At 43.4% G+C, this 22,861-nt stretch overlaps 1 protein-coding gene across 1 annotated transcript in view; it reads right to left on the reverse strand.

Annotated features, from left to right (window-relative positions):
- Nckap1l (NCK associated protein 1 like) overlaps nt 1-22,861 on the reverse strand; it is a 58,882-nt gene that overhangs the window by 15,473 nt on the left and 20,548 nt on the right. The window contains exons 10-22 of the mRNA XM_027950017.2: nt 21,770-21,826; nt 20,953-21,049; nt 19,747-19,856; nt 19,440-19,572; nt 11,469-11,550; nt 11,220-11,278; nt 10,880-11,025; nt 9,662-9,794; nt 9,254-9,373; nt 6,831-6,976; nt 5,697-5,828; nt 2,274-2,492; nt 615-745 (exon numbers count right to left, since the gene is read on the reverse strand). Coding sequence (XP_027805818.1) covers nt 615-745; nt 2,274-2,492; nt 5,697-5,828; nt 6,831-6,976; nt 9,254-9,373; nt 9,662-9,794; nt 10,880-11,025; nt 11,220-11,278; nt 11,469-11,550; nt 19,440-19,572; nt 19,747-19,856; nt 20,953-21,049; nt 21,770-21,826 — 1,565 coding nt within the window. The remainder of the gene's footprint in view (nt 1-614; nt 746-2,273; nt 2,493-5,696; nt 5,829-6,830; nt 6,977-9,253; nt 9,374-9,661; nt 9,795-10,879; nt 11,026-11,219; nt 11,279-11,468; nt 11,551-19,439; nt 19,573-19,746; nt 19,857-20,952; nt 21,050-21,769; nt 21,827-22,861) is intronic.

Here is a 22,861-nt window from a genome sequence, read left to right on the forward strand (position 1 = left end):
CTTGAGTTGAAATTCCAGTCCTACCATTTATGAACGCATGACCTTAGGCAAGCTTTTACACTCTTTGTATCTCAGTGTCTTCATCTGGAAAATGGGAATAATGAGTGTATCTACTTCAAACTGTTGTGAGGATTATCTGAGTTACTGTGCGTGAACATTTAGAACTCTGCTCACAATAAATGTCACTTATGGTCCCATCATCATTGTTATCATTAAACATCAACAATCCAAACATGGGCAAGGCTCTAAATTTATCCCCAGGGAAGAAAATGCCATGGCATCAGACCACTGTTAAATCATTTCAAGCATGAGAATGCCCTCCTTATGCTTTACCCATCACTAATGTGCTGCTCCTGCATTCTCTGTAGAAAAATAAACCCCTTCAGTGATTTCAACATTCCTGCCTAGCTCCTAAACTCTTTTTCTTCTCCACTCTCAGCACCCCCAGGCCACTCCTCAATTCTGGGCCTTGCTTAGAATCTCTTTATTTTTCCCAAAATCCTTAGCAGAGATAATGAAGAGAATGTAGAAGGATCACTCTGCAGGTAGAAAAAATTAGATGGGTCTGTGGGCCAAGGTGTTGTTGGAAGGGAAAGACCAGGCCCTGGGCTCACCAGAGATGTCAGAGAACTCCTCTGCGCTGAAGTTCTGCTCCCCCTCTCGGGGAAGGCTGATGAAGGCCTGCATGGCTGGGGAGAGGGTGATGGTCCCACTGCTTGTCTGTCTAAGCAGACTTTCTAAGTACCTACAAGGTTGGCCAAGAAAGCATAAGTTAGTGTCCAATCCCTTCTCCCAATCACTGCTGCCTACCACTACCACTGGGCTTGAGAAGAGAAATTCTGCTAAAGACCAGGGTAGGGAGAAGAGACTCAAAGAAGACAATACAACAATCCACACCCCAAGCTCTGGCCTCTGATCTGCAGGGTATTTCTCTATGCTGAAAAATGCAATGGCACGTACGTCTAATCCCTCAGCCCTACTCTTTTCCAACAATTGCATTCTTTCAACCTTGCCTTCTGTCAGATAAGACAGGCTCAATCTGGCATAAAAAAGAAATTCTTCTGGGGCCTGGAGTATATATAGCTCAGTATTTGAGCACCTGCTTAGCATGTGCAAGACTCAGGGTTCAATTCCTACCAAAAAAAAAAATCCTACTAATTGGGGCCCTCTAAGATATACTTAGTGTCAACTGATAACAACAATAGGGTTGGACTGAGGACCTAGGAACCTGGAGGTTAACCTCAAGTCAAACTTCCTGGGCAGAGAGAAGCCCCATGAACACTGGTCATCCACTCTTCAAATATTTCCTCCTGACCTCTGAGTTTTGAGGAGCCAGGAGCCAGCCAGTACAGGGGGAAGGGTTTGCCCAACTCCTGCCACTACTTACTCAGGCACCAGCTCTGAGTCTATTTTACAGATGTCACAAGTTAACCACCAGTGGGCCAACCCCACTGTCAAATATATTTTTCCCTTTCAATTTTAATTTGTTATCAAGTTTTTAATCAGATATTTTACATCAAAAATAAGAGTTTACTGGGTATGATTCAGGTGTTGCTAAATGGTAGATGTCCCCTTTAGAGAAGCATCCCCTCTCCACCCTCTCAAAGTCCTCAGCTAGCTCATGACATCCCTTATCTTGCCTGCCTGATCCCTGTTGACCTTTGTATTTGCAAACTTTGCTCCCCTTACTCAGGGGGTTCTTTGCAGATGGCTCCCGCTAAACTGATATTAGATTAAGAGCACCACCCAGTGGCTTGAGGAAGGGAATCCAGCTCCTCAAAAATATCAGAGGAAATGGTATTGATTACACCTTCTCCAATCTGGGGAAGGAGGCCACCTTTCCTATTAAGAATAATCTCCTAGACTTGATATGGCCATGTCTGGGGATGAGGAAACAAAGTTCCAGGGAGAAGTCAGTAGAATGTTCTCAGAGGGAAAAGCTAGAGCAAAAAGAAATCAGGATATCTGAAAGAGGAAGTTAGAAATTAAAACAGTCAGAATCTAGAAAAAGAAGGTTAAGAAGTGGAGATGAATAGGAAAGGGGTCAAATGGCTGCAGGGTGGGCTGATGGGTGTTATCTCGAAGTTCAGAAAGAAACCTCATGGGAAACAGAAGTCGGTCAGCATTTGTCCCAGCTTACTGCCCTGATCCTCAAGCAGAAACAAGCCTTCATTTGGGGGTCCATGATCCTGGAAGCTAAAATGCTTGGGCCCTACAAAGAAAAAAGTGCTAATAAGAAGGAAAGGCACTGGGGAAGGGTAAGCAACACTGACCAATTCGTATAGAGAGTGGTGATGGTCTGTTCCCCATACGAGTCCAGTGGCTGTGTCTGCTGCAGGAGAGCATTGCGGATGACTCTGGAAGCGTCTGCACCCAAAAACTGGGCCAGTGACTGTATGAAGCCAATGTATGCTTTGACTCCGGCCAATAGCTCAGAAGGCCTTAGGATCTCCTGGGTTGCAGCGTTGTAGCCAGCCAGCCACACAATGGCTCTAAGTGATTAAAAAATAATAATAATAATAATAACAATCATAATGATAAATAACATAACACTTATTGAGTGTATCCTATGCTCCAGATGCTGGGCTCTGATTTTACTACACATAATATCTCATTTACACCTCATAGCAACCTAATAAGGTAGGGACAATTATCCCCACTTTACAAATAACAAAACGGAGGCATAGAATAAATCACTTGTTGAAGACCATGCAACTGGCAAGTGGCAGAGGCAAGAGCAGAATCCAGTAAGATTTGGTGCCTAACCATTATGCTCTTCTGCCTCCTCTGAAGAAATTGGGGAAGCTGGTAAAAGATCTGAGCTTCCAAATTCCATTGTTCTCAGCGCCAGTATTTGTCTTAACTTGGAAAGAGTGGTTCCAACCAATGACAGGAAAGGAAACACATGCTTAGAAATCCCTGGAAGTGCAATGCAGTCCCCAGTGGCCATGGATGGCAGCACACTCGGCGGGCATGTGGCCACAGTCATAACTGTCCACACTCGGCTACTGTGGGTACTCAACAGCAAACCCCTCCCCCTCAGGCCCCCAGCTCCTTCCAAAATACCTTCCCCAGTTACCTGAGATGTCTCCATTAAAGTCAATCCTTTGACTGAGGCCTTTGTCCTTGTAAAAAGGTAAACTGTAGGAGAAGGAGGAACACCTCACTCCAGGCCTTTGTCAGTCATTTGCATCCCATTATAAATGAGTTCCTCAGATTTTCTTTAAAGCCACAAAATTGTTGGAAGTTTTTTTATTTAGGGTTTTTGTTTTGTTTTTGTCTAATGTTTATGGCCAAATCAGGATGGGGAACAAGAGAGTCTGCTCTCCAGATGAAAAGGAAAAGACCCTTGAGCCACAGAAGGGATGGACTGAGGGCAAGCCTGGTTAGAGTTCTCACTGAGGCCAAGCCTCCAGGCCAGCCTAGGGGCTGTGGGAACAGGATGCCCAATGAAGCAAGCACCAGAGATATTATGGAGAAACTAGACTCTCACACCCCTGCTGATCCAGGACCTAGCAACCACCAGCAGTTTCTGAAGCGTGATTATCACACTGCCATCTTCTTGACATTGTGTATACAACTAAGACACTTTCTCCCATGTAGCTAATGTGTATGTAATGAATGCAAACTAATTTTACTTCACCCAAGCAAAAACCTAATTGAAGAGGCTGGAGATGTAGCTCAATAGTGGAGCATTTGCCAAGCACGCACAAAACCCTGGATTCAATCTCTAGTACTGCAAAAAAAAAAAAAGAACTTAATTGAAAAATAAATCTGCCTGTCCCACAATCAAAATACAGATTCAGCTGGCCATGATGGCACTCAGGAGGCTGAAGCAGGGGGATCACATGTTCAAGGCCAGCCTCAGGAATATAGTGAGGCTCTAAGCAACTTAGCAAGACCCCATCTCAGAAAAGAAAAAGAGCTAAAGATAGAGCTCAGTTGTGGCACACCCCTGGGTTCAGTTCCCGGTACTGCAAAATAAATAAACAAATGAATAAAACAAACTCATAGGCCCAGCACAATGGTGTACACCCATAATCCCCACTACCTTGGAACCTGAGGAAGGAGGGTGGCAAATTTGAGGCCCACCTGGGCAACTTAGTGAAATAAAATAAATTGGAATATGTAGCACACTCAAAATAAAGTAAAAATGCTTAAAGAAACCCTGTTTCAAAACAAAGGAACAGGCTGGGTTGTAGCACAGTGGTAGAGTGCTTGCCTCTCACGCATGAGACCCTGGGTTCCATCTCTGTACCACATAAAAATAAACAAATAAAAATAAAGATATTGTGGGCATCTACAACTAAAAAAAATTTTTAAAAAAAAAGGGACAAAAAAGCGGGGGAGGACATAAAAAAGTTCAGGGAAGGTAGCTCAGTGGTAGAGAGCCCCGGGGTTCAATCTTTAGTACCAAAACTAAAACAAAACAGGGACTCATAACTGGTCTCCCTGCTTCTGTCCTAACTCTTACTAATACTGCCAGAGAGAAATACGGAGGCAAATCTTACAACAGCTCTGCTCAGAACCAGTCAAGGTTCCCCATCTCAGATAAAAGCCAGAGTCCTTGAAACAGCACGTAAGCACCTACAGTCTTCCACTCCTCCACCCTCTCTAACCTCAAGTCCCACCAGTCTCAACAGGGCTCAGCTAGTTCTGCTGCAGCCACAATGGCTCTTCCATATTGGTTCCTCCACATCCATCCAACAGACCAGGCATGTTCCCACCTCAGAAAAGCACTGGCTTTTCCTCCACCTGGAATGCTGGTTTCCCTGGCTTCCTTAGCTCCTTTGGGAAATGTCACTTTCTCAAGGAGCTTTCCCTGGTCACCCTCTATATAAAGCTACAATACTCCCACCCTCCCCACACCCACCTCCACAGCCCCTATTCTCCCTCTCCTGCACTCTCTTTCTACTTGGATGATCACTATCTACCATTCATTCTACCTTTTTATTTTGTTTGTCCATCTCCTGCACTAGAAAGCAGCTTTATAGGGCAGAGATTTTTATCTGTTTTGTATACTGCTGTGTTGACAGCTTCTAGAACACTCCTGACACATACTAGGTATTTAATAAATACCTGTTGAATGAGCATGCTACATATTCCAAAACAAAACACAGAAGGCTAAAGGATTATTCATGATCATTCTATCCAGCACCCCTAATCGCTGACTGCAGCATCCAATTCCAATATAAGGGGGTGTTCCTCCTACTTTAGGGAACAATGCAATGAGGGGCAAAGAGGAGGAGAGGGTATTTATTTTATTAAGGGCTATAACATGTCATAAACTTTGCACTCATAATTATCTTTAATTATCTACCAATTCTAAACCACAAGTAATTTGTAATTACAAAGTAAATATCATTATCCTTACTTTACAGGGAAGGAAAATGGCTTAAATAAGCTAATCTGCTCCAGTGTCATTACTAATGGCCTGGATATTATACAGCTCTGATGGCTAACTGTTCTGCTCATTCCACTAAACCAGGAGTGAGGGATTCCGGCTGTTCATCAAAACCACCTGTAGAAGTTTGGGGTTGTTTGTTTGCTTTTCAGAGGAACTTGGAATCTATGCCAGAGTGACCACGACAGAATCACCAGGAAGGAAATAAAAAAGTCCGACACTGAGGACCACCATGCTTTGCCACCCAGACAAGGAAAGAATAATGGCAACGTAGACAAGGAAAGAGTGATACCTGTTGAGCCTGGCTTCCAGGTGGCTGCTAAGATATTCAGAAGGGAAAATAGTGTGTTCAAACACAGAGAAGCTGTATGCATGGTTCATTGTCAGTGCCAATTCTGTCAAGTTTAGGTGTAGCTTGTCCATGCTGGAAAATAAAATGAGCCTTGATTACAGATCTGGCCCTGCCTACTGGGTGTGAGAAGGATTATGCCAGGCACATGGCCTTGGACTCCTTTCATCCTGTAGGGATCCTCAGCTTAGAATAGTACACATAATGCTGCCTTCAAAAGCAAAGTGGAAAATTCACATGAAAGTGCTTTTCCAGGGGCTGAGGTTGTGGCTCAGCAGTAGAGCGCTCGCCAAGCATGTGCAAAGCCCTGGGTTTCGATCCTCAGCACCACATAAAAATAAATAAAATAAAGGTGTTGTGTCCAACTACAACTACAAATAAATAAATAAATATTAAAGTGCTTTTCCATATCCATCACTTCCCACAGCTTCCACTTTTTTTCCATTTCCTCTATCACCTCCCCTCTTCCCTTCTTTTATTTATTTATTTATTAGTTCTAATCAGTTATACATGAATGTTAGAGTCTGTAAACAAGTCTGGATGGCGCCTGGCATTTTGCCAGAGGGAGTGGTTTGTGAAGTAATGCCAGCGAGCCATTAAGTGTGGAGATTCCTTATTGATTGACTGCTGTATCTAGTTTATGTTAATTAAGATAAGCTGTGTGGAATGTATATATACCCCTCCTGTCCTACAATAAACGGCTCCCACTCCTGCTGTATCAATGTACACAAGTTGCTCGTCACCTCCCCGGTTATTTTGCTGCAGCCGGACTGCAGCACATGAAAGCTCTCCAATTCACTGTATACCAATGGAGCAGAATTTTTCACTTCTCTGATTGTACATGAAGTAGAGTCACACCATTCGTGCAATCATACATGTACCTAGGGTAATGATGTCTATCTCATTCCACCATCTTTCCTACCCCTTTGCCCCCTCCCCTTTGCCCCATCCAAAGTTCCTCATTCATCCCATGCCCACCCCCATTATGAATTAGCATCCACTTATCAGAGAAAACATTCAGCTCTCTTCCCTTCTTTAATGCAGCACCCACGTAGCCCTCTGAGGTCAGGTTCATACTTGGTAACAATGCTCCGGTTCTTCCGGTGACTCTCAGCTCCTGGCTTGTCCCTCTCAGGTTCTCCCTTCCTGGGAGCCTGCTTCTGCTTCATGGTCTTCTTGTTCTTAGCCTTGCTGATGGTGGTGGCACAGTGCTTCGGCAGAAGCTTTAGAGACAAACACAGTTGAAGGGAGAAATGAGATTCATCGCTGAAAGTGTTGTTACAAGAAGGTCTCTCCGTTATCATCTGTTCTCTCTTCTCTCTGCTTTTCTTTCTCTAATCTAATCTGGGCCTATTTGGAACGTGCTCACTTCTTTCAGTTTTCATAAATATCTTCCCATGTACAACCTTAAAGTTCCAAGACAGCAGTGTCTTTCAGGGGTCACCATGTTCCCCACCTATAGCCTGAAAGAGACTTTCCTAATGGAAAACTCAAGCAAAAAGTTCCCCTAAACCACCTTCTAGGGTCTTCCACCCTGGGAAAGTTATTTTTTGCTACATGGAACTTGCTACATTCCTACATATTCTGCTCCATGAAGACAGTTCCCCACAGCACCAAAGCCTTCCAAAACCTCAGAGTGAAGAGTTGGCCAACATTCCCCTCCCACCTCTTTTTTAGAAATATATTTCTTTCTAGTTAAACATGAATCCTGCATCATTTCTCTTCTTCAGTTAGCCATATAGAAAATATATGATACAATTGGATATTCAGGTATTGCTTTCAAAGAATCACCTTGGAATTCTCTCCATTGATTCCAAAGCTACTGTGCATGTGCAAAGCATGTGTGAAAACTTCTCACTTGGAATTCCTCTGAGAGCCACACATAGAAAAGTGCCACACAAGAAAAACAATTTTGTACTTTTGGTCACATTTTCTTTTTTAAATCCAAACTCTTACCTGTTCCAAGAAGAAAAATTAAAAAACAAGTATACCTTAATGGACTTGAGAATGCATCAACCCTGGGATTATCCAAAAGTGTGTAGGGGCCAGGCATGATAGACCCATAATCCCAGTAATATAAGAGGCTGAGGCAGGAGAATCACAAGTTCAAGGCCAGCCTCAGCAGTTTACTGACACTCTAAGCAACTTAGTGAAACCCTGTATCTAAATAAAAAATAAAAATAAAAAGGGCTGGTGATGTGATTCAGTGGTAAAGTGCCCGTAGGTTCAATTCCTGGTACCAAAAAATAGATAGATAGATAGATAATAAAAATGTCTGTGGTAGATTCTATAAACAGTCCTTAAAATGTAGCAATATCAGTAATGGCAACATCATTAATTATTTACTCAAAATGTTAATTCTGAAGGGCCAGAGATAACAAAAGATCTTGTGTGAAAACAATTATTCACATTAAGGTTTAGCATTCCTGGTACAGCACTGAGCAAATCTCTTTACCTGTATCTCTTGCATATATGGTAGACATTCCTGGGAATGAATATGCTGATAAGTGTGCTCACTTGCACATCTTCCTTGCATTAATTACTGAAATTTCCTTCAAACATATATTTTTACTCCCTTTCCCATAAACGAGAACATTCTGCAAGAACAGGGATCATGCGCCTTCCTTCTGCCTCCCTACCCCAAACATCTATCAAAGGGCTTAATGTCCAGCAGCTACCAATTAATACAAGAGCTAACATTTATTGAGTGTTGTATATTAAATATTTAATGTACTCTATTTCATCTAATCCTTCTAACAACTCTAGGAAGAAAGTATTTTAATCTTCATTTTACATATGAGAAAACGAAAAGGTTAAGTAATCTGTATAACTGTTCTTAAAAAAATACACGCTTCACAGAAATGCACATGGGCTCCCTTTCTACCCAAGCTGCTACAAAGCCTGATTCAAACCCAGGAAGGGTGGATCATCTGGGAAATCTAAAACACTCCAAGGCAACAGCAAAAACTAGTTCCTCATTTTCAAATTTTCTGAAATTTAGGTTGAGCTAATTGTGACCAGGTGCTGTGAGTCAGTCAAGGGAGGAGAAGGGGGGAAAAAAGAAGACAAAGACAAGAAAGCATCCCTGACAATAAACACAGAAGAGGTGCCTGGAAATGTCCACAGAGCCAGTGGGGAAGCGAGGATGCAGAGGAGACAAGACAAGGGATCGGGGCCACGGTCCCAAGCATGTGTACACAGAAGAGAGGGAGGGAGTAAATGAGAAAGTTAACTCATCTTCCAGATCTCTTCAAATGGAACACAGATTCTGTTGGAGTGCAGCTGTTCAAATAAGAGTATTTTTAGACACCTCTATCTAGTCCTATGGGAGAAAGGACTGACAGGACTACTCTAAGAAAGGATTCCTGCCGACAACTCACATACACAAAAGCCTCAACCCCACTTGAGGAAGAGATGAAGAATATAGCATCTGAGAGGAACACAAAGGAGAGGAGAAGGCACCAAGGGCTGGAGAGGAGACAGAAACAGACTTTGCCCACCTGTTGGCTCAGGTTGTGCTGTTCAGCACAGATTTCCAGGACACAGTTGCTGGTCTGCTTGGCCAACTCCTCCAAGAAGGAATTGCAGTGGTGAAGACTATGGTTCTTCAGGTGAGGGTACTAGGGGAAAGGACCGAAGGGGAACTTGTTATCTCCAGGACAGCCACTTCTTTCTCATAATACTGCCCCCATCCCCAATCCTAAGCCGCCCATTGCCATGGAAGAAGAAACTGAGGTCCAGAAAGAGAAGACACTGTCAAAATCAGACTGAGATACTTAGGGATTCATGTCACATACCTCTGCTTGTACCCTTCCTGGGCCCAAAATCAATCCTTGGAATTGTGTTTGGGGGAATAAGCATGAGATATGACTAGAGAGGTGGCAGGGCTCAGAGTTCAGGACACCCACCTCTTCAGGGCACATCTCATGAGTACAGTGGACAAAATGAGCACAAATTAGGGGGAAAGCGATGGCATATCGCAGCATGTTGGGTTCCTCCAGGGTCATGGCAAACATCTTCTCAAAAGCACGGAGATGAAAGCTGCAGAGCAAGGGGAAGGAGACTTAAAGGTTATGAGCTGAGCCCTCTAAGCAGAGAATATTCATTCTTTCAACAAATATTTATTGATATTCATGACTTCCTCCTAATTTCCCTGGAGATAGAAGGAAATCCAAGAACCTTAACCCTTCCAGACCTTTACAAAAGCCCCAAGGCTGTTCAGTGAGAATCTTCTTCCTTTTCTTTGCATAAAATTTGCTATTTTTCCCTCAGAACCTTTGCATTATTTGGGCCATTCCTCCTAATTTAGAAGTCCGAAATACACATTTCTCCCCAAGTTTGACACTCCAGCTTCAGAAAAACTTCACAGATTAATTCTAGGAGAAGAAATCTTTCCTAAACCCTGTATCTTCACAACTTCATGGTCTCTTTTTCTATTTTCTTACATTTGCAAGTATTATGTTGATGTCCTTTGGGCATATGAGTATTATATCTCCCAATTTATATTGATTGCAGAGAGCACAGACAACATACTGTTTTGTTTGTTTGATCCTTCAAAGAATGCAGGTATGTACCTAATAAATGTCAGGTGCTACCTGTAGAAAACAAACTAAATGTTTATTCTCCAAAGGTCCTATTCTTCACCTTCTCAATTATCTTCAGTTCTCACCATAAACTTCCAGATTTTTTCATATTTCTTTAAAACCCAATGTGCCGAGAGCTTTAAAAAAAAAAAAAAAAACTATAGGGGCTCGGGGTTGGGCTGCAGCTCCACGATAGAGCACTTTCTAGCACATGTGAGGGGCTGGATCCCCAGTTGGGTGGGGGTTACTGAAGAAGTTTCCAAAGATAACAATGAAGATGCAAAAAGATTAGAAGAAGACATGTGGCTTAATTATCCTAAAGAAGAGGAAGTAGTGTGAAGTCTAAAGAACTTTCCTCACAAAGATGAATATAGAACATAAGGGGATCAACTTCAATTCTACCTGTTAGGATTACTGGCTTTTAGAAGGGGGCATGAGTGAGCTGTGAAGTTGAATATCTACCTTTAAGATTGCAAGGAAAACAGGACTTTTCCATCTGACTAGGGAAATTATGGTTCTCCACAGAGCCCAGGGAAGGCATACCAGAAAGTAGACAGGTCAGAAGTTTCCACCAGCACCTTCTCTACGGAGTCAAGCATTCGGGAGTGAAAGACAATGAGGTTCATCACCTTGGCCAAGTCAGGGTTCTCATGCAGGTGCAAGGGTGCCTTAGCCACACTAGTGTATGCCTGCGGTTGGAGTTGGGAAAAGAGAGGAAGAAGCAAGGTGAATAAAAAGGGTCCCCAGCTTTGGGACTACAATTTGTCCTGGCTGTTCCCATCTAGTCATATGTTTTCAAGTTTCAGTTACTCCATAAAGTAAAACTTAGGAAATAAAAGAGAAGGGATTGTGGGAGAGGAAAAATCTGAGGGGTGCCCATTACCTGTAGGCGGAACCAGTCCAGTCTTAATCCAGAGAATTCAAAGGTCTCTCCATTATCAACTGCAGAAAACCAGAAGCAAGTGTGAAAGGAAACAATAAAACAGCACCCTAATATCTGACTGCATAGAATCTAAGTTCTTTTCAAAGTCATCTGGCCCTATACTCTGGCTAAAAGATCAATATTTCTAGAAAAAAAGATAATGACACTCATATACACCCCGCCCCCCTACCTCCCTCCACCTCCAGTTACCTTGTTTGAGATTCAGAGAGGAGAGGGTACTGACAAAAGAGGACATGATGATGGACTCCTCCTCTGGACACACAGATAGGTTCTAAAAGAGGGTTGGAGCTGCTGTCAGTGAGCATAGTTTCTATCAAGACAAGAACTAGTCTATGGTACACCCAGAGGAATGAGAAGTTGTGCTCCATTTGTGTACAATGTGTCAAAATGTATTCTATTGTCATGTATAACTGATTAGAACAAATTTAAAAATTAAAATAAAATTAAAAAAAAATAAACTAGTATAAGGGTAGTAAGCCTATAAAAACAGAAAGAATTGCCAAGTGCCCAAAACAGAGCAAGCCAGCAAGGGATGGAGAGAACTTCCTAGAAACCCTGCCATGTTTTTTTTTTTTTTTTTTTTTTTTTTTTTAATTTTTTATTGTGGGTTGTTCAAAACATTACAAATTTCTTGACATATCATATTCCACACTTTGTTTCAAGTGGGTTATGAACTCCCACCTTCACCCCATACACAGATTGCAGAATCACATCAGTTACACATCCATTGATTTACAAATTGCCATACTAGTGTCTGTTGTGCTCCACTGCCTTTCCCATCCTCCACCCTCCCCCCTCCCCACCTCTCCCCTCCCCTCCCCTCCTCTCTCTCTACCTCCTCCACTGTATAACCCTGAGGGTCTCCTTCCATTACCATGCAATTTCCCTTCTCTCTCCCTTTCCCTCCCACCTCTCATCCCTGTTAAATGTTAATCTTCTTCTCCTGTTCTTCGTCCCTACACTGTTCTTAGTTACTCTCCTTATATCAAAGAAGACATTTGGCATTTGTTTTTTAGGGATTGGCTAGCTTCACTTAGCATAATCTGCTCTAATGCCATCCATTTCCCTGTAAATTCTATGATTTTGTCATTTTTTAATGCAGAGTAATACTCCATTGTGTATAAATGCCACATTTTTTTAATCCATTCGTCTATTGAAGGGCATCTAGGTTGGTTCCACAGTCTTGCTATTGTGAACTGTGCTGCTATGAACATCGATGTAGCAGTGTCCCTGTAGCATGCTCTTTTTAGGTCTTTAGGGAATAGACCAAGAAGGGGAATAGCTGGGTCAAATGGTGGCTCCATTCCCAGCTTTCCAAGAAATCTCCATACTGCTTTCCAAATTGGCTGCACCAATCTGCAGTCCCACCAGCAATGTACAAGTGTACCCTTTTCCCCACATCCTCGCCAGCACTTGTTGTTGTTTGACTTCCTAATGGCTGACAATCTTACTGGAGTGAGATGGTATCTTAGGGTGGTTTTGATTTGCATTTCTCTGACAGCTAGAGATGTTGAGCATTTTTTCATGTACTTGTTGATTGACTGTATGTCCTCCTCTGAGAAGTGTCTGTTCAGGTCCTTGGCCCATTTGTTGATTGGGTTGTTTGTTTTCTTATTGTCTAATTTTTTGAGTTCTTTGTATACTCTGGATATTAGGGCTCTATCTGAAGTGTGAGGAGTAAAGATTTGTTCCCAGGGTGTAGGCTCCCTATTTACCTCTCTTATTGTTTCTTTTGCTGAGAAAAAACTTTTTAGTTTGAGTAAGTCCCATTTGTTGATTCTAGTTATTAACTTTTGTGCTATGGGTGTCCTATTGAGGAATTTGGAGCCCGACCCCACCGACTGTAGATCGTAGCCAACTTTTTCTTCTATCAGACGGCGCGTCTCTGATTTGATATCAAGCTCCTTGATCCATTTTGAATTCACTTTTGTGCATGGCGAGAGAAAGGGATTCAGTTTCATTTTGTTGCATATGGATTTCCAGTTTTCCCAGCACCATTTGTTGAAGATGCTATCCTTCCTCCATTGCATGCTTTTAGCCCCTTTATCAAATATAAGATAGTTGTAGTTTTGTGGATTGGTTTCTGTGTCCTCTATTCTGTACCATTGGTCCACGCGCCTGTTTTGGTACCAGTACCATGCTGTTTTTGTTACTGTTGCTCTGTAGTATAGTTTGAAGTCTGGTATCGCTATACCGCCTGATTCACACTTCCTGCTTAGCATTGTTTTTGCTATTCTGGGTCTTTTATTTTTCCATATGAATTTCATGATTGCTTTCTCTATTTCTACAAGAAATGCCGATGGGATTTTGATTGGCATTGCATTAAACCTATAGAGAACTTTTGGTAATATCGCCATTTTGATGATGTTAGTTCTGCCTATCCATGAACAGGGTATATTTTTCCATCTTCTAAGATCTTCTTCTATTTCTCTCTTTAGGGTTCTGTAGTTTTCATTGTATAAGTCTTTCACCTCTTTTGTTAGGTTGATTCCCAAGTATTTTATTTTTTTTGAAGATATTTTGAATGGAGTGGTTGTCCTCATTTCCAATTCAGAGGATTTGTCGCTGATATACAGGAATGCCTTTGATTTATGTGTGTTGATTTTATATCCTGCCACTTTGCTGAATTCATTTATTAGCTCTAATAGTTTCTTTGTAGAGCCTTTTGGGTCTGCTAGGTATAGAATCATATCATCTGCAAATAGTGATAATTTAAGTTCTTCTTTTCCTATTTTTATGCCTTTAATTTCTTTCGTCTGTCTAATTGCTCTGGCCAGTGTTTCGAGAACTATGTTGAACAGAAGTGGAGAGAGAGGGCATCCCTGTCTAGTTCCAGATTTTAGAGGGAATGCCTTCAGTTTTTCTCCATTCAGAATGATGCTAGCCTGAGGCTTAGCATAGATTGCTTTTACAATATTGAGGTATGTTCCTGTTATCCCTAGTTTTTCTAGAGTTTTGAACATAAAGGGATGCTGTACTTTGTCAAATGCTTTTTCCGCATCTATCGAGATGATCATATGGTTCTTATTTTTAAGTCTATTGATGTGGTGAATAACATTTATTGATTTCCGTATATTGAACCAGCCTTGCATCCCAGGGATGAATCCTACTTGATCATGGTGTACAATTTTTTTGATATGTTTTTGTATCCGATTCGCCAGAATTTTATTGAGGATTTTTGCATCTAGGTTCATTAGAGATATTGGTCTGTAGTTTTCTTTCTTTGAAGTGTCTTTGTCTGGTTTAGGTATCAGGGTGATGTTGGCCTCATAGAATGAATTTGGAAGTTCTCCCTCCTTTTCTATTTCCTGAAGTAGCTTGAAAAGTATTGGTATTAGTTCTTCTTTAAAGGTTTTGTAAAATTCTGCTGTATACCCATCTGGACCTGGGCTTTTCTTAGTTGGTAGTCTTTTTATGGTTTCTTCTATTTCCTCAATTGATATTGGTCTGTTTAGGTTGTCTATATCCTCCTGACTCAATCTGGGCAGATCATATGACTTAAGAAATTTATCTATGCCTTCACTATCTTCTAATTTATTGGAGTATAAGGATTCAAAATAGTTTTTGATTATCTTCTGTATTTCTGAAGTGTCTGTTGTGATATTGCCTTTTTCATCCCGTATGCTAGTAATTTGAGTTCTCTCTCTTCTTCTCTTCGCTAGCATCGCTAAGGGTCTGTCGATTTTGTTTATTTTTTCAAAGAACCAACTTTTAGTTTTGTCAATTTTTTCAATTGTTTCTTTTGTTTCGATTTCATTAATTTCAGCTCTGATTTTAATTATTTCTTGCCTTCTACTTCTTTTGCTGTTGTTTTGCTCTTCATTTTCCAGGATTTTGAGATGAAGTATGAGATCGTTTATTTGTTGGTTTTTTCTTTTTTTAAGGAATGAACTCCAAGCAATGAATTTTCCTCTTAGAACTGCTTTCAATGTGTCCCATAGATTCCGATATGTTGTGTCTGTGTTTTCATTTATCTCTAAGAATTTTTTGATTTCCTTCTTGATGTCTTCTATAACCCATTGATCGTTCAGTAACCTATTGTTCATTCTCCAAGTGATGTATGCTTTTTCCTTCCTTCTTTTATCGTTGATTTTCAGTTTCATTCCATTATGATCAGATAAGATGCATGGTATTATCTCTACTCCTTTATATTGTCTAAGAGTTGCCCTGTGACATAATATATGATCTATTTTTGAGAAGGATCCATGTGCTGCTGAGAAAAAAGTGTAACTGCTTGATGTTGGGTGGTATATTCTATATATGTCAATTAGGTCTAGGTTATTAATAGTGTTATTGAGTTCTATAGTTTCCTTATTCAACTTTTGTTTGGAAGATCTGTCCAGTGGCGAGAGAGGTGTGTTGAAGTCTCCCATGATTATGGTATGGTGGTCTATTAGACTCTTGAACTTGAGAAGAGTTTGTTTGACGAATATAGCTGCACCATTATTTGGGGCATAAATATTTATGATTGTTATGTCTTGTTGGTGTATGGTTCCCTGAAGCAGTATGTAGTGTCCCTCTTTATCTCTTTTGATTAACTTTGGCTTGAAATCTATTTTATTTGATATGAGTATGGACACTCCTGCTTGTTTCCGAAGTCCATATGAGTGATATGATTTTTCCCAACCTTTCACCTTCAGCCTATGTATGTCCTTTCCTATCAAATGCGTCTCCTGTAGGCAGCATATTGTTGGGTCTTGTTTTGTGATCCATTCTACTAGCCTGTGTCTCTTAATTGGTGAGTTTAAGCCATTAACATTTAGGGTTATTATTGAGATATGGGTTGTTCTTCCAGCCATATTTGTTTATTTCTGTTACTAAACATGGTTTGTTTTCCTCTTTGATTATCCCCCCCCCTTTACTGTCCTACCTCCCACTGTTGGTTTTCATTGTTATTTTCCATTTCCTCTTCCTGTAATGCTTTGGCGAGGATGTTTTGAAGAGATGGTTTTCTAGCTGCGAATTCTTTAAACTTTTGTTTATCGTGGAAGGTTTTAATTTCATCCTCCATCCTGAAGCTTAATTTCGCTGGATACACAATTCTTGGTTGGAACCCATTTTCTTTCAGTGTTTGAAATATGTTATTCCAGGATCTTCTAGCTTTCAGAGTCTGTGTTGACAGATCAGCTGTTATCCTGATTGGCTTACCCCTAAATGTAATTTGCTTCCTTTCTCTTGTAGCTTTTAAAATTCTCTCCTTATTCTGTATGTTGGGCATCTTCATTATAATGTGTCTAGGTGTGGATCTCTTATGATTTTGCACATTCGGCGTCCTGTAGGCTTCTAGGATTTGGGATTCTGTCTCATTCTTCAAGTCTGGGAAGTTTTCTTGTATTATTTCATTGAATAGACTTCTCATTCCTTTGGTTTGGAGCTCTGTACCTTCCTGTATCCCAATGACTCTTAAATTTGGTCTCTTAATGTTATCCCATATTTCTTGGATGTTCTGCTCATGGTTTCTTAACAGTCTTGCTGAGCTGTCTATGTTCTTTTCCAGTTGAAATACTTTGTCTTCATTGTCTGATGTTCTATCTTCTAAGTGTTCTACTCTGCTGGTAGTATTCTCCATTGAGTTTTTAAGTTGGTTTATTGCTTCCTGCATTTCTAGGATTTCTGTTTGTTTGTTTTTTATAACCTCTATCTCCCTGTATAGTTGATCCTTTGCTTCCTGGATTTGTTTGCGTAATTCGTTGTCGAAGTGATCTTTCATTGTCTGATTTTGCTGTTTAATGTCTTCCTTGATACTCCAGATCATCTGAAGCATGTATATCCTGAATTCTTTATCTGACATTCCATCTGCTGCAGCTGTTACCTCTTCTAAAGTTGCGTTGACCTGCATTGCTTGTGGTCCTTTCTTTCCTTGTCTTTTCATACTGCTTGCGTATCTTTCCTGCAGGTGCGGGCGGCGGCTCTGCTCTCTTCTTATTCCAATTGGGGTGTCGTGGCTACCACGCCGGCAGGTCACTGGGCCTGTTCTGGGAGCTGGCGGCGGCTCTGTTCTGCCCCTACTCCAATTGGGGTGACGAGTGTACCACGCCGGCAGGCCACTGGGCCTGATCCGCCGGTCGGTTGCAGGTTTGCCTACCCTGCAGGCGCGGGCGGCGGCTCTACTCTGCCCCTACTGCAAATGGGGTGATGTGTCTGTCGTACCGGCAGGCCACTGGGCCTGTCCCGCTGGTCGGTCGCAGATCTGCCCACCTTTCGGGCACGGGTGGAGGCTCTGCTCTGCCCCTACTCCAATTGGGGTGTCGTGACTACCCCGCCTGCAGGACACTGGGCCTGTTCCTGGCACGGGCGGCGACTCTGCTCTGCCACTACTCCAATTAGGGTGGTGTTTGTACCACGCTGGCAGGCTCCTGGGCCTGATCCGCAGGTCTGTTGTAGGTCTGCCTACCTTGGAGGCGCGGGCGGCGGATCTGCCCTGCCCCTCCTACCACGCCTGCGGACCCCTGGGCCTGATCTACAGGTTGATCACTGGTCTGCTCACCCTGCGGGCACGGGTGGCGGTTCTGCTCCGCCCCCGATTGGGGTCACGTGACCACCACACCGGCAGGGCCTGATCCGGGCGTGGGAGAAGGATCTGCTCTGCCCCTACTCCAGTTGGGGTGACGTGTGTACCACACTGGCAGGCCACTGGGCCTGACCCGCCAGGCTGTCACAGGTCTGTTTACCTTGCACGCTCATTCGTCACAGCGCGAACCGCGGCTCTGCCCTGCCCCTCCTACCACGCCCATGTACCACCGGGTCGCGGGTCTGCCCACCTTGCGGTTGCGGGTGGCGGCTCCGCTCCGCCCCCTCTCCAATTGGGGTCACGCGGTCACCACGCTGGCAAGCCGCTGGGCCTGCTCCGGGCGCTGGCGGCGGCCCGGCTCCTTCCCTCTGGCTCGACGACAAATTGAGGAGACTCGGGTGACTGTGCCTCACCCCCCCTACCAGGAGACCAACTGCTTATGTCAGCACTGGTATTGATGAAGTTCCCTCCTCCGCCGCTTTCTGCAGACATCAGATCTCTGCCATGTTGGTATCCTATGCGAATGGCAGCATTTCGTTCCCCTTGCCGGGCAACCAAAGCACCGGGTGAGTCCTGACCGGCCCTCAGCAGGACCCGGACCGAGAAGCAGTTTCCGCGGGCTCCTAGCCCCGCGCCAGGGAAGTTCCGGGAGCCGGAACTCGGCCACTCCGTGCTCGGTGTAAGCTCCTATAAATGTAAGCTCCAAGAAGCAGTCCCCGCGGGCTCAGTTCTGGGAGCCGTAATTCGGCTGCTTAGTGCTTGTTGTATGCTCTGGTAGGCGCAGGGTCCAAGAAGCAGCCTCCGCGGGCTCAGCAGCCGCTCCGCGCTGGGTATTCACTCCGATAAAATCAGGTTCTAAGAAGCACCCAGGCGCTGAGCCCTAGCAATCTGTCTGCAAGCCGCAGGCGAATTGCAGCCTGAAATTACCTGTTCTATGGCTGAATGAGCTGCGGTCAGTCGAAAACAGCGGTGGTGACGTCAGTTTACCAACATGGTGGCTGCTGGCCTCCTCTGTGGTCTGACCGGTGTGGAGAACCGAGATGGACCGCTTCCTTCCCCCGTCTCGAACCCAGAATTCAGCCCTGAGTACGGTGCTTGCGCGGCTGGCAGAAACTGCAGCGCTGTAACCCTGCGTCTCTATCCCAGCGCACGCTGCAGATTCTAGCCTCGGGCCGATTTGCTGAATAAGCAGTGCGACAAACCTCTCGCGTTTGAGTCCCCGTAGCTGATCCTCGTGCGATGGAAATCCTTCCTCCAGGTTCCGGAGCACCCCACTATTGCTGGAAATTCCTAACAAGATATCCTTTAGCCGTCCTGACTTGTCATACTCCCACACAGTGAAGCAGCACACGGGGGCAATGCACTCCCCTCGCCGCCATCTTTAAACTCTCTCCCCTGCCATGTTAACATCAGTTTTTCTTTATTTTTCTTTCCTATTTGTATGTAGTTTCACTTGGGGTGGGAGGGGGGATAAGGACTGATAGGATTAGTAGTCTTGTCTTTCTTTTTTTCTTTTAACAAATGTAGAGAGGGAGATCGGGGGTTTAGACACCTAATCTTCAGAGCATGAGATTCAACCAGCATGACTTCAAAAGGAAAATGACCAGGGACCACATTGAAATCTCCAAATTATAATCAAGTAAACACACCTGAATGATGTCACTGAGCACAAGAGCATCGAATCTGGCCAAGTACTGAAGGTGGTATTGCCGTATCACTTTGAGGTGCCTTCGGACCAGAGCCCTGATCTCCTCCAACAAGAAAAGCAGCTCTGCGATGTTCCTGAGGAGTTGAGGACAAGAACAGAGAGACAGATGAGACTAGAAATATGAATGGAGACAGTGCTAACAGGGAAAACTTTCTAGAAACTAGAACTTTCTGAGGTCATTTGACACCTCCCTCTCCCCTTTCCCAGCCCATCTTAGGACAAGGTTCTTAACCATGTCAAGTACTAACGAATCAGTATAGTCCTCAGGGGTCTTTGTCTTGGTGACATTTTCTGTATGGCGAACCAACCAGGTGACCTCATCACGAATGAAGGACAGGGCCATGAAAGCAAAAAGGGCCTAAGGAGAAGGCAAGGATTGTTAGAATTTTTAACTTTACAAACAGATTTTAAAGCACAGAGAAAAACTACCATGATAATCTGCATGTGGATACAACTGTATAGCCCTACCAACAGTGTCTAATAATAAACACACAGACCCACGCAAAACCTGAATTATGTGACACAAAATTAGATATGTGTGCATGTGATACTGGCTCAGTCAGTACCCCCTCTCTCGCTATCAAATTAAAGTTTAGAAATATTTACTAGACACTTATATGGTTTAAAACACAAAAGTGCCAGCACAGTGGTGTATGTTTATAGTCCCAGCAACCTGGGAGAATGAGGCAGGAGGATTGCAGGTTCAAAGCCAGCCTCAGCAACTTAGTGAGACACTGAGCAACTTAGCGAGACCCTGTCTCAAAATAAAATATAGGGGGTAGGGGCTGGGGCTGTGGCTCTGCGGTAGAACACTCGTCTCATGTGTGAGGCCCTGGGTTCAATCCTCAGCACCACATAAATAAAATAAAAAGGTATTGTGTCTACCTGCAACTAAAAAAATATTAAAAATAAAATACAGGGGGTAGGAAAGATGGTGGAATGAGATGGACATCATTACCCTAGGTACAAGAAGGAAGACATGAATGGTGTGACTCTACTTTGTGTACAACCAGAGAAATGAAAAATTTGGCTCCATTTGTGTACTATGGACTGAAATGCATTCTGCTGTCATGTATAACAAATTAGAACAAATAAATAATTTTTTAAAAACTATAAAAAAGGACTGGGGATGTGGATTAGTGGTTAAGTGCGCCTGAGTTCAATCCCCAGTACAAAACACACACACACACACACAAAAGCAAGCTCTGTCTTCATTTAGCCACACTCATATAGAAGAACAAGTACACAAATAGCTATAATGCATGACATTCTGTGATAATGCCCAAAAAATACCTTAAAAAAGGTTGGGAGGTTCTCTAGGAAAATTCAAGGAATCAGCACATACACATACAAATAGATCACAAAAGATTCAGAAATGCAAAAGGCTCATGAATGCCAAGTCACTCCCCCAGTTATCATTGGCCGTCATTCTGCTCCCAACATTTCCCTCTTGCCTTAGGACCCAGTAGTCCTGGCTCATCAGTTAACACAGTCACCAGCTCCTTCACTGCCATCCGCAGAAATTGCCGCCGTTGACAATGAAACTGGCCACTGAGGAAGGAAAGCAGAAACTAGAGAATACCGCCTCTCCTGCCTGTAACAACCCTCCACGGGCAGTGCAGGAAAGAAGAGGGTTTAGGAAGGGGTGTCGGGCAGAAAGAAAGAAGGCTGGATGCTGAGGTCAGCCTTGGGAATAAAATACAGGAATCTGGGAGGCAGCAGCATGATCCTGGGTTGAGGCAATGAGTCTGTCCAGAAACTCAAGATATCGTAGGTGATGTTATGGTTTGGATGGGAGGTGTCCCCCAAAAGCTCACATGTGAGACAATGCAAGAAGGTTCAGAGAAGAAATTATTGGGTTGTGAGAATCTTAACCCAATCCCCAGTTAAGTGGTAACTGAAGGCTGGTAGGATGCAGCTGGAAGAGGTGGGCACTGAGGGCCGTGGCTTTGGGGTATATATTCTATATCTAGGGAGTGGAGTCTCTCTCTCTCTCCTTCCTGATCATCATGTGAGCTGCTTCCCTCTGCCACACTCTTCTGCCATGATGTTCAGCCTCACCTTGAGCCCTGAGGAATGCAGCCTGCTATCTATGAAAAGAGACCTCTTTTTAAAACTATGAGCCCCCAAATAAACTTTTCCTCCTCAACAATTATGCTGGTCAGGTCTTTCAGTCACAGCAGTGAAAAAGCTGACTGAAACAGGTGAGAACAGAAGTCAGGAGAGAGCTCTATTCCAGCCCCTCTCAGAGAGCCCATCCCCCACTTTTACCTGTTTGCAATCGCATGCTCCTTGCTCTCCTTGATGTCTGTCACGCGCTTGCCGTACCTAAGGATTGATAGAGGGATAGCAGGGTTGAGCATAAAACCACTGGGGGGCCAGGGTCTTGCCCACCTTCCATGTCATCAGATTCCAACCTATAGGCTTAGGATAGGACAGGCAGCCCTCACTAGCAGGACCTTTCTGAGCCCTACTTCTTCCCCTGACCTAGCAGGGAAAGACTCACAGAGCTTAGAGGCCACCCTCTTCTACCTCTATTTTGCAGATAAAGAAAATATCTAGGGAAAGGAAATGACTTGCCCAAGCTCCCCATAGGGCCTTAACAGCAAAGCTGGGGCTGGACTTCTCACCCTGTGCTCCTGCCTTGACACCTTGGAGTCAAGATACTCTTTCAAGTTTAAGTAGGATAAAAGAAGCAGTGCAAAAATACCACTCAGGCCCAGATCTCAAGCAAAAGTAGTTGCTCCAGCTGTACCAGGGGTCCCCTCCCCACCCACTTCCTCTTGGAATGTAACCTTATGGGTTATCTCTGTTACTGTGATCTGTCCCGCTCCTTGGACTTGTTCTCTTCTCCCAGCAAATAAGTTCAAAGCGTCCCTTATTCTAAAAAGACCTTATATGACCCTGACAAGCCACTGAATTTTTCACCCATTCTCCCACACCACCAAACTCCTTCAAAGAGACGTCTTATTACTTCCTTACCTCTCACTGACCCTTGGATCCCACAAGACCTTCCACACTTAACAAACCGCTCTCTCTAAGGTCAATGTGAACCTCTGAATCACCAAATTAAATAACCTTTTCATTGCCTGTGGTTTCTCTGGAGCATTTGGCCATGTTCCTTTTTTTCTACTAGTGACCTGTGCTCAGAATCCCAGCATAATCACAGACTCTTTGCTCTTTGTGTTCCCTATATCTGTCTTTCCTCATTGAGTATTCCTGTCGTCACCACATGGAACTTCATAACCTCTCATGTCCCTTCTCCAAACCACTCGTCTATTGAACTTAGCACAAAGTCAAAGAAATTTGGAGTTTTAAAGTATCTTAATTAAATCAGGATTCAACTCCAAAGCATTCCCGGTG

This window comes from Marmota flaviventris, chromosome 3 (assembly GCF_047511675.1).
Source record: "Marmota flaviventris isolate mMarFla1 chromosome 3, mMarFla1.hap1, whole genome shotgun sequence".
NCBI classification, from domain to species: Eukaryota; Metazoa; Chordata; class Mammalia; order Rodentia; family Sciuridae; genus Marmota; species Marmota flaviventris.